Source organism: Mandrillus leucophaeus, unplaced genomic scaffold, assembly GCF_000951045.1.
Source record: "Mandrillus leucophaeus isolate KB7577 unplaced genomic scaffold, Mleu.le_1.0 Scaffold852, whole genome shotgun sequence".
Lineage (NCBI taxonomy): Eukaryota > Metazoa > Chordata > Mammalia > Primates > Cercopithecidae > Mandrillus > Mandrillus leucophaeus.
The window spans coordinates 29,988-42,157 of NW_012109275.1; the positions used below are offsets into that span (position 1 = coordinate 29,988).

Sequence of the window (12,170 nt, forward strand, 5' to 3'; positions counted from 1 at the left end):
AAAGGAGGTACTACAGAAAATATAAGTGAGCCAACCCATGAAATGATTGCAAGCTGTCATAAATGCAGACAAGAAATAGAGCTAGAGCATTGGGGGGTGTGTGTGTGTGTGTGTGTGTGTGTGTTGGTGGGGGGAATATTTGTGAAAGGCAGATCAAGATGCCTTTTTGGGGAGGGGACAGTGAAGCTGAGACCCAGTGGACTATCGGAGCCACATGTGGTGAGGGAGGGGGCAGTCTTGGTAGAGGGAAGAACATGAGATGGGGGAGGGCTGGGCCTGTCCTAGAAGTGGAAGGAAGCCTCAGTGTGCAAAGAGCAGGAGGCAGCTGGACCCTGATTGTGCAGGGTCTTGGGCTTTGGGCCTTGGGCCTCGGGCAGGCATTTAAATTTTGTTCTAAGTGCAAAGGGAAGCCATTGCAGGGACTTAGGGTGGTGATGACATCTCTGATTTCTGTCTTGAGATCACTTTTGCTGCTGCATGGAGAATGGATTACATGTCGGGTAAGAGTGGACACAGAGAGACCAGTTACGTAACTGTCCTGCCCTGGTGTCCAAGTGCAAGGCATGAGGCCCTGGTTGGGGGAAGACAGAGAAGCCTACAGTGGGCACTGGGCAATGAATTAGGCACTACTGATGATGGCGAGAGATGCTACTTGATAGTTTAATGCTAATCCTTCTTAATGAAGCCTGAATTCCACAGCACAAGGAGTTAAATCTGCTCTTCTGTGCTGCCAGCAATGCTCTAATAACACCTTCTTGGAACATTATTCTATGAGTCTGCTAGAGCTGCCATAACAATCAGAGGACCACAGCCTGGGTGGCATAAACAATAGCAACTTACTTCTCAAAGTTCTGCAGGCTAGAAGTCCAAGGTCAAGGTGTCAGCAGGGTTTTGTTTTTCTCCTGATACCTCTCTCTTTGGCTTGCAGATGACTGCCTTCTCCCTGTGTCCTCATATGACTTTTTCTTGGTGCGCGCGCGCGTGTGTGTGTGTGTGTGTGTGTGTGTGTGTGTGTGTCCATCCTTACCTCCTTTTCTTCTAAGGACACCCATCATATTGGATTAGGGCCCACCCTAATGACCTCGTTTTAACTTACTTCTTTAAGGATCTAATTTGCAAATACAATCGCATTCTGAGATACTGGGGATTAGGACTTCAACATACAAATTTGAGGGAACTCAACTGAGCCCAAACAATTATTTCTTTTTCTCTTCCCATAACAAAGTATGGCTTAAAAACCACTTTCTACTTTTTAGGAGTCTGTATTATTGTCAAAATATTTAACTCTCAATAAAGGAACAAAATTACGGGGCCTTTGCAGAGAGTGCATTCCCAAGGCAGTGCGTATCTAGGTACAATGCAGTATTTATTCATTGGGTTTGTGAGACTCATTCGTGTGCTTCTTGTTATAAGGCTGTATAGTTCTTTTTTTATTTTTTTATTTTTTTTTAAGACGGAGTCTCGCTCTGTCGCCCAGGCTGGGGTGCAGTGGCCGGATCTCAGCTCACTGCAAGCTCCGCCTCCCGGGTTTAGGCCATTCTCCTGCCTCAGCCTCCCGAGTAGCTGGGACTACAGGCGCCCGCCACCTCGCCCGGCTAGTTTTTTGTATTTTTTAGTAGAGACGGGGTTTCACCGTGTTAGCCAGGATGGTCTCGATCTCCTGACCTCGTGATCCGCCCGTCTCGGCCTCCCAAAGTGCTGGGATTACAGGCTTGAGCCACCGCGCCCGGCCTTAAATTTTTTTTAAGAGTCAGGGATCTTGCTCTGTCGCCCAGACTGGTATGCAGTGGTGCAATCATAGCTCACTGAAAGGGGATCAAGCGATCCTCTTGCCTTAGCCTGCCCAGTAGCTGGGACTACAGGTATGCACTACCATGCCTGGATTACTTATTTATTTATTATTTTTTTAGAGATGGGGTCTTGCTATGTTACCCAGGCTGATCTTGAACTCCTGGCCTCAAGCAATCCTCCTGCATCAGCCTCCTGAGTAACTGGATTACAGGCAACAGCCACCATGCCCAGCTCTCTAGTTTTTTAAAAAAGATGTACAAATTTCTTATAAATCACTTTGAAGTTCTTGCATCTCTACTATTATAAATTGCTCTTTTTTATATTTTCCAGGACAGATTTTTTATATAAAATCCAAGATGTTTATGAGAATTATGATTGACTGCACAATGAATGTAACCAACATGCCCAGTAAAAAACGCACATGTGTTTTATTTTCAGGTTCGTTGCTGGAAATACCTCTCTTGCAAAAATGAAACTTCAAGAGTGCTTAAATATCAGGAAAAGCTTGTTTGGCAAGAAAAACATGCTGGTTGGAGAAGTTATGGAATTTTTAGCAGATTTGCTATTTTTTCCCCAGAGAGATAGTAAAAAGTAAGTTTTTATGAAATGTTTCAAGAAGTGTGTCTCCCTGTCTGACCGCCAAAAGTGCCCCCACCAGTGGCAGGGAGGTCTGGGGATACCCCTCAGGGGTGACTCTGGTAATACTACTTTGGCTCAAGCCCTGCTCAGAAGCCTGGGGATTCACCCTGTCATAATGTATTCAAAAGGAGCTGTTGGACTGGATATGGTGGCTCACACCTGTTAATCCCAGCACTTTGGGAGGCTGAGGCAGGCGGATCACTTGAGGTCAGGAGTTGGAGACCAGCCTGGCCAACATGGTGAAATCCCATCTCTACTAAAAATACAAAAATTAGCTGGACATGGTGGTACGTGCCTGTCGTCCCAGCTACTTGGGAGGCTGAGGCAGGAGAATTACTTGAACCTGGGAGGTGGAGTTGCAGTGAGCTGAGATCGTGCCACTGCACTCCAGCCTGGGCGACACGGCAAGACTCCCGTTTCGGAAAAGAAAAAAAAAAAAAGAAAAAGGAGCTCTTGGCTCACAAGCGGTGTGGAGGTTCTGGCAGTAGAGAAAGGACATAGGAGTACAATGTGGTTGTAAGTGGTTCCCAGTGCCACTCACAGGCCTTGTGAGGAAGATGCTCTTACTTCTGGGTCTCCACGCAGCCCTCAGCCATGGCCATTGTCTACGGTACAACACCGTCCTGCCCTCTCTTCCGCAAGACCTAGGCCAGAGCCTCCAATGCCTCAGGTCATGTTCACCAGCCTCCCCTCCTTACTCAGGGAGTCCTTTTGTTCTCCTGTGATGTGCGGGGTTCCCCTCAGTGCCTCACACTTGTAGGTGCCACCCTCCAGACCGACTGAGTGTGAGCATCTGCCAGGGCTGACCGCTACTTTTCTTGGCAGGTCTGCTATGAGAGAAGGTTCTTTGTGAACTCACAGAGAGCCATGTACACACTTGCTTCCATAGCCGATTTAACTGCCTGGATGGTCAGGGATGCGCTAGGCTACATTATGAAGTTGTGAAGTTTTGTTTTGGTAGCCCCTCTTTCCTCCTCTCCCTGAGTTCGTTTCCTGGGCTCTAAGTTTGTCTCAGACTGAGTGCATCAGCCCCACCAGGGCCCAGGGCTTCAGCTGCTGTTCCTTAAGGTGAGGGTTCTCTGTTTCCTGGCTTGCTTTTCTATTTCCATTTTCCACGTTCCTCCATGTCATTTTCCTTCCACCCGACAGGTGACCTCTTGCTGCTTTTGCTTCCAGGAAGAATAGGATATTGATCGTCTCTTAATACTTGAGTGCAAATCAGTATTAACCCTTTCTAAAAGGCATTTAAAGGGTAATTACCTTTTAAAGAGTAGCCCAATTAAGGGAGGACCTAAGGGTACAATAGTGGGTGCTATATAGTGGTGGTGAGATGGTGGGCTCTGGAGTCTGATTGCCTGAGTTCACCTTTTATTTCTGCCACTTAGTAACAGTGACAAGTTACTGTTAAGGTCAAGCACTTAACATCTTGGTATCTCATTCATTTCCTCCTTGGTAAAATGCAGGGAGTAACAGTATCTTCCTGGCAAGATCTTTGTGAGGATTAAGAGATCCTATATGTAAAGAGCTTAGCAGAAAACCTGGCACACACTAAAAGAGTCTGATAAATTGAGTCATTCGTATTTTATTATTTTGCTCCCCAGCAAGTGTTTTTTGAGGCACTTGACACCACATACGCCGCCTCTTACTCATATTGAGACCAGCACTGTGAGCAGAGAACAGGACTTTCTTTACAGAAGCAGAAAGCTTGACTGTAGAACTGTTGCCTCGTAAAAGAAAAATCTAAACACGTAGCATACTGACTGAGTCATCTCTCCTGCCTGGCTGCCCCACCCCAAATCACGAGACACTGAGGACTGCTGGACTATTCCGCATGGCCGTACACAGATGGCTTGATGACCATACATGGATGGCTTTCTCCAGGCCTCACTGTCAACAGCCAACCTTCGGAAACAATGGAGAAGCCGGCCGTCTCTTTGTTGAAGGTTATCCTTAGGTGACTGTGTCTTTCGTGTTGGTTCAAACCAGGAGACATTTTGTTACATAACTTGACTCACCTGTCAAGCACGTAAGGACCAGGGGCCCTCGAGACAGCACTCAAGCACCACAGAAATGATCCATGGGATCCTGAGGGCCTTGTAGAAGGGGTCTGGGTAGAGTTGGACAAATGAGGTCAAATTAAAAAATTAAAGTTAAGAAAGCAGATGAGAGAAGAGTGAACAAAATGTTTTAAGAGGAGCAGTGACAGATTCTTAGTGAAATGATTGTCATCTACTTTCCCCCAACCATTTGCCCATCCATCTGTAATTATCCTTCAGTCAGCATCCTCGGCACAGTCACCTTATGGAATGGCAGCTGAAACCCTGGGCCCTGGTGGGGCGAATGCGCTCAGTCTGAGACGAGCATAGAGCCCAGGCACTTCTTCCCTTACCCAGCTTACCCATTTTGTCTCCTCTTATGAAAGTCATCAGAAACAACCCCGAAGTGTCCTCTGCACTTTTGACCTTGTTGGCCTTCTCCTCCAAGCACTTGACAGAGTTGAAACTACTCTCCTGGGTGATCAAGCTGGCTCAGCTTTTGTGGGTTCCTTTTCTCCCCCTGCCACTTGCCCAAACATCAGCATCCTCTTGAGTTTGGTTCCTGGGCTCCGTGCTAGTCTCAGAGGGAGCACATCAGCCCCACCAGGGCTCAGGCCTTCAGCTGCTGTTCCGTAAGGTGAGCGCCCTTTGTCTCCATCTTCTCAGGCGTCCTTCATCAGCAGCAGCCATGTGCTTCCATCTGTTTACCGGACATCTTTACTTGGGTGTTCCACTGGCACTCCAGAGTCAATGTGCTCAAGATTGGACACATCCACCCCTCACCTCCTGACGGAATTCTCCTTCTCCCACTTCACTTGGTGCAGACACCATGGCATCATCTTAACGATCCATCTTAGCAATGTTTATCATCAGTCACTGTGCTGACACATTACACTCATTTTCTTGTTTAATCCCCATAACAGCTCTGTTATCTGATTTTTTTTTTTTTTTTTTCCAGACAGGATCTTTCTCCCTCACCCAGGTGGGAGTGTGGTGGTGTGATCATAGCTCACTGCAGCCTTGAACTCCTGGCCTCAAGTGATCTTCCCGCCTTGGCCTTCCAAAGTGTTGGGAGGCATGAAGTACTGTGCCTGGCCTATTATCCCCATTTTGACCATAAGGAAGTTGAGGCTTAGGAGGCTGAGATGCTTGCTACCCAGCTCTTAGGTGTCAGGGCCAGGGTTAGCACCTGGGAAGTCTGATTGAAGGGGCCCTGAGCCTGACCACTGTGGCCCACCGCCACATCTGCCTGACTTTAGAGCTTGAGCTCTTAACCACATGACTCTCTGCACACACAACAGCCCCCCAGCACCCCCAGCATCAGCACCACTGCATCCAGTGCAACACCACACCCTAGCAAACCTCCCCTTGCACCTGTGGCCACTGTGTCAGCTCAGACCTTCATCTATCTTCCTCTGGCCTAACTGGTCTCCCTGTCTGTGGCCTCACCTGTTTCAGTTTGTCCTCCACACTTCTGCCCGGGCAGATTCTAAAATGTACATTTGATCATATCAGGCTCTTAATGAAAACTCTTCATGTTAAAGTCAAAATCCTTAGGTTTGCTCTCAAGGTCCTTTGTGGGTGGACTCCTGCTTCGCTCTCCAGTCTCTCCTCCTACCTCAAAGAAATTCTCAGAGGGCAAGAGTTAGTCATACTCATCTTTGCTCCCCAGTCCTAACACCAGCATTCAGTAAATGTTTGTTGAATGAATGAACGAATGCGTGCCAGCCTTCTTTGATGCGAACTTTAATTAAATTTCTCTTTTCTAGATCCCAAAGGAAGCAAGTACTTAAATATTATAAACAAGTGATAAAAATAAAGGAAAATGCAGAAACTCTGGCCAAGTCCTCACTCCTCAGGAAGCAGCTGAACATCAGCCTCAGTGATACGTTGTGTAAATTAGGTAATCGTGCCCATCTATTTGTTATAAGCAGGTGACTTTTCCCTTTGTTTCACCTGCATACTTTGCTTATTTTTAAAAAGGCTCCATTTTTGAACCAAGCAACTCCTGTTTCACAAACTTTAAACTATTTTTTGCTACCTACTTACGTTCTCCTAGTAGGAAAGATATCTCTTAAAATCGTTTCCATCCCATTTTTCACTCTTTTGTAGGCTGAGCTCCCTTGCTTGACCACACCCCTCCCCCCCGCCCCCGTCAGTGTAGGTTCCCACCTTTCTTCCACTTCTGTCCTAAGACATTGTCTCTACCGTATATGAATAGATTTCCATACCTTTTCATCTGTGATGCTAAAGTAACATGTGACCAGAAATAATGACATGGCTTTTCACAAGGGCCCACCCTTGATTTTAGCTGTAAGACATAGGTCTCGGCTGTGCGCAGTGGCTCATGCCTATAATCCCAGCACTTTGGGAGGCCGAGGTGAGAAAGTCACTTGAGGCCAGGAGTTTGAGACCAGCCTGGCCAACATGGTGAAACCCTGTTTCTACTAAAAATACAAAAATTAGCCAGGCATGGTGGCACATGCCTGTAGTCCCAGCTACTCAGGAGGCTGAGGCAGGAGAATTGCTTGAACTGGGAGGCAGAGGTTGTGGTGAGCCAAGATCACACCACTGCACTCCAGCCTGGGCAACAGAGCAAGACTCCATCTCAAAAAAACAAAACAAAACAAAACACTATCGGGGTCCTGACGTCTCATTGCCACAGGGCATTATCTGTACTTCAACCAAAACAAGTAATTTTCAACCAGGGATGATCTTGCCCCCAAGGATGAAAGTCTGGAGAAATTCTTGATTGTCATGACTGGAACTCGGGGGCAGGTTGGGAGATGGGAGTGCTACTGTCATTTAGTGGGTGGAGGCCTGGGATGTGGCTGAACATTTTATAATGCCCAGGAAAGCCCCTCACAACAAAAAATTATCCACCCTCAAATGTCAGTGCTGAGGTTGAGAAACCCTGACCTAAACCAGCTACTTTTCCCAGCATGTGTGCTTACCATCTGTTTTACAAGAAAACGTGATTGCTTTCAGGGTAGTCACTTGCTGAGGAGGAAAAAAGCTTTAAATGCCTGATATCTGTAGGAAAGAATATTTTCAATGTGTAGATTTGGGAATATGTGTGTGCATTTTTTTTTTCACTAAATGTTTCTAAGCTGAAGCAGTTTTACAAACAGAAAATACAGATACGAATTTAGAGAAAGTTTATGGACAAAGAACTAATATGTTTAATCTGATTGTTTCATATAATATTCTGTTATGTAACAGCTTTTGTGTCTGGTCTGTGATGGAGGGATAATATATTCATTTACTTTCAGATATGAAGGCATCTTTAATAGCAGCAATTGCAGTGTTTTTTTTTTTTTGTGACTTCTTAAATAAGTCTACATTTCAATTTTGCAGTCAATACTCAAGGTGGTTATGACCAAGTATTTTTATGTGAGGAGTCATCTCTTGCCGTCATTATCTCCTGCTGTTGATTGAAGTTGATTCCTTTAATATAAGGTCCACTTCTGGCCCACAGGAACATTGTAGATGGTTAATCCAACTGCTAATGTGAGATTTGTATGCTGTGGTTTCAGTCGGTGATGGTGAGAGCAAATCAATAACTTCGGTATACAAAGGCAAGAGTGGAGGGAGGGAAAGTAGTCTGTTTATGAAGACCTCTGAACCAGCTGTCCTTCAACATGTAACAAGTATTTTTAGTTTTCCTACCTTTAGTGGAAATTTTCTATCTAAATGGAAACGTGCCTGAGTGGACTCCATAAAATAAGAAGTAAGCCAGAGCCGCAAATTGTTGGGACTCCTCACCATTAATCATTTTTAAAGATATCTTAGGCCCTCTGCAGTAAAGTGTTACCAAACATTAGTCCTCAAAGCAGTTCACTTTGAGGTCAACAGCTATGTATGTTTCATGGGAGTTGGATTATATTATACTATGTATAATATAATATGCATGTATAATTATGCATACTATGGTATACATATAATTACACTGCATTTATTCAGCAAGCCTTTAAGTACTTTGTACGTTGTAATGCATATCAGGATGATATGGTGGTATTATCTTACCCAACTAGATTGTTGATCTGGGGTGGTTTGGGAGAATAATTTACCCTAGAAAGAAAAACAATTCAACTGGGTGTGCTGGCTCGTGCCTGTAATCCCAGCACTTTGGGAGGCCTAGGTGGGAGAACTGCTTGAGCCCAGGAGTTGAGACCAGCCTCTGAGCAACATGGCAAATCCCCATCCCTACAACAAATACAAAACATTAGCTGGGCATGGTGGCTCGCACCTGTAGTCCCAGCTACTCGGAAGGCTAAGATGGGAGGATCACTTGAGCTAGGGAGGTCAAGGCTGCAGTGAGCCAAGATCCTGCTATTGCACTCCAGCCTGAGTGACAGAGTGAGATCCTGTTTCAAAAAAAAAAAAAAAAAGAAAAAAGAAAAACAATCCGTACCCCCGACGTCCAACCACCCACTTGATGTACACAGCATGAAGCCATCCACATGAAGGTAACTGAAATGATTGCTTGCATCTGTCTTTGTGACTTTGGACTGTGGCTCCTATATGAAGCTACTGTTAATATTTGCTTCCTTTGTCTGTAGCTTGTCTCCATTGTGGGGCAGATCCTTGGGTGCCCTGCAGGGGAGATACCCATCACTTTGAAGTGGTCCCCTAGGCTATCCAATGTGACTTTTATGAATGCCATATGGCTCGTATTTTAATTCATCCCAAACATACCTTCTAAATTTGGTAAAAATCTGTCTTGGTCTTTTCTGGATGCAGTAACAGATAAAGAGACATATAGATGGACACTAGGTTGCCCATGCTCAAAGGATTGTACTAAGTGCTCTACAGGATACAAAAACAAAGAAGATAACTTCTGTCTTCAACCTCAAGCAACTTTTTTTTGTTGTTGTTGTTAGGTGGCAATATAAAGCTATAATAAAAAATATAACACATGAAAGATTTAAAGCATAGTCTGGCTGGAGGGGATTGAATTGGGTTTTGGTTTTATCTTGGCCATGATCAGCTGTGTGACCTGAAGCAAGTCACAATGCCTGTGGCCCAAGTCTGTTCCTGGGCCCCATCTGTAAAATAAGGGTGTTGCATTCTTTAAGGTCCTCAACAGAGTTAATATTCCATGCCTAAATGTGGAAGACCATGGTCAGTAGCAAGAGGATGTTCAAGGAAAATCTCTTGGAAGGGATCCTTTAGGAAGTGGAGGGCATAGATTGTCAGAGAAAGGGGGCAATTCTAGGTGGGAGAACTACGGGAACAAAGGTAGGAATAAATAAGATGTGAAAGGGACCGATTGAGAGCCGTCAAGAGGGGCTGTGAGGAAGCATCGGGACAGAGGAGGTGTGTGGAGTGGGAGATAAACAAGAAAAACAGGCAGTGATGGGAGAGTTGAGGCAGTGTGCTGATCTGAAGGAAATTCTCTCCTGTAGGGAAGTGGAGACTTAACACTGAGGAAGGCTTGGGGGCCAGTGATCCTCTAAATGGGCTTGTTCTATTTAGGAAATTGTTTTGGAAACTCTTGAAAATTATTTAGAGCTCATCAAGGCTGTCTAAAGTCTGTCCACAAATGTGCAGCAAAGAGTTCCCTGTCCATCTTATGGAATTTAACCCTAACCCTTACCCTTGTCACCCTCTAAGGTACTAAAGTAAATAGCACAGGTTGAGCATACTTAATCCAAAAGCCCAAAATCTAAAACTTTTTGAGTGCTGACATGATGCAAAAAGGAAATGCTCACTGGAGCATTTCAGATTTTGGAGTTCTGGGATTAGGCATGGTCAACTGGTAAGCGTGATGCAGATATTCCAAAATCTAAAAAAATCAGAAATCTGAAACCCTTCTGGTCTCAAGTATTTTGGATAAGTGATACTCAACCTGTACTTTACTACTTGAAATTATATATTTATCTGTTCACTAGGGTTTCTTTTTTTTCATCTCTCTTTCTATAAAGAAAAGACATGATCTGTCTTCTCCACCATTGTATACCCTGCTCTTAGAACAGTGGGTGGCACTTAGCAGGTACTCAATAAACACTTGCCAAGTGAATGAATGTATGATGGAGGAAATGCCTCAGCTAATTCAGATTTACCCTCCCACTTTAGAAGTGCAGGTATTGATTATTAATTAATACCTGAATGTTTGATTACTTATATTTGAATGTTAATTACTTATATTCTTATCATTCATTTATTATAATATTTACTGCACCTATTAAGTGACAATCTCTATGTTAGTTCCTGGGAGTATAACAATGAATCAGACCCACAGAGACCAACGCTGCCTTCCCTGAGCTCACACTGGGGGAGAAGGCTGTCGACAACTTAAATGCACAATTTAACTGCAATTGTGCAAAGCGTTACCATGGAGACAGCAGTTAGACAACTAAATGCACAATGGCTTAACTATAGTTGGGGAAAGTGCTATCATGGGAAAATACAAGTACTAACAGGTGACCTTGATCTGTCAGATGGAAGGACGTGGGTTGGGGATGCATCTCAGGAAGTGATGCTGAAATTGGATCTGCAGGATGAGAGGTGGCTCACTAGTAGTGGGAGAGAGGGAGGAGAAGAGTCACCTAGGCAGTAGGAACAGAATTTTTTGAGGCTGGAGGGAGTTTTAAGGTCCCAGAGTGCAGAGAGCAATGTGGAGAAGGAGGTGCTCGAGGAGGATGTTAGAGAGATGCCGGGGGGTGGGTCGCAGGCCTCTCAGGCCCAGTCAAAGATCTGGGGTGTTACCATAAGAGCAACTGAAAGCCAGTACAGGATTTTTGCAAAGTAGGTGTGAGGAACCTAGAGCCTTTCCTCTAGCATAATCTTCACAAGAGCTTTCTAATATTATATTCTAAGATCATTTTGTGGATCCAGAATCCATGAAAGAGCACAAAGGACGTGTTTGTGACACACATTTTCTCTTCCTCTCTGAGGTGCATATTTTAACCTCTCAAACAGATTGTGAACTCCTGAGGGCAGAGGCCTTATCATGTATTCTTTGCGTCTTCAAAACATCAGAAACAGCTGTATGTAGATGGGTGCTCTGTCACTGTAGGTAGGCTGAGAAGTGGATAGGCAGGTTCTTTCTGGGTAATTTGTCTTGGGTTATCCAACGGAAATGATGGCTCTGCTCCAGGCTAACAGTATTGAAAGAACAACCCAATTGTGCTTTTATCTATGGAAAACAATGATCTTTAGTTGACTTTTCAGATTTCATTTTAGAGTTCAGATTAATGATAATTGTTAGCTTGAATGTCGAGACACCTTTCTTGATCTTTTATTATTTTACTTTTTTTTTTTTTGAGACAGTCCCTATCACATAGGCCCTGGAGTGCAGTGGCATGATCGTAGTTCACTGTCATCTCAAACTTCTAGGCTCAAGTTATTCTCTGGTCTCAGCCTCCCAAGTAGCTAGGGCTGTAGGCATGCGCCACTATGCCTGACTATTTTTAAAACATTTTTTGTAGAAATGAGGTCTCGCTATGTGACCAGGCTGTATTATTACATTTGATCAACATGTATAACACAGTGTAATCTTCCAGAGGGTATGAAAATAGTGGGCTACCAGCAATTTTTGGTAATTAAGATTTTAATTGGCCGGGCGCGGTGGCTCAAGCCTGTAATCCCAGCACTTTGGGAGGCCAAGGCGGGTGGATCACGAGGTCAGGAGATCGAGACTATCCTGGCTAACATGGTGAAACCCCGTCTCTACTAAAAATACAAAAAACTAGCCGGGCG

At 44.7% G+C, this 12,170-nt stretch overlaps 1 protein-coding gene across 1 annotated transcript in view; it reads left to right on the forward strand.

Annotated features, from left to right (window-relative positions):
• Nucleotides 1-12,170, forward strand: part of LOC105530908 (tetratricopeptide repeat protein GNN-like) — a gene marked incomplete at its 5' end in the record, with an annotated part of 36,020 nt that overhangs the window by 15,733 nt on the left and 8,117 nt on the right. The window contains 2 exons of the mRNA XM_011968646.1: nucleotides 2,230-2,382; nucleotides 6,236-6,369. Of these exons, the coding sequence (XP_011824036.1) occupies nucleotides 2,230-2,382; nucleotides 6,236-6,369 (287 nt within the window). The remainder of the gene's footprint in view (nucleotides 1-2,229; nucleotides 2,383-6,235; nucleotides 6,370-12,170) is intronic.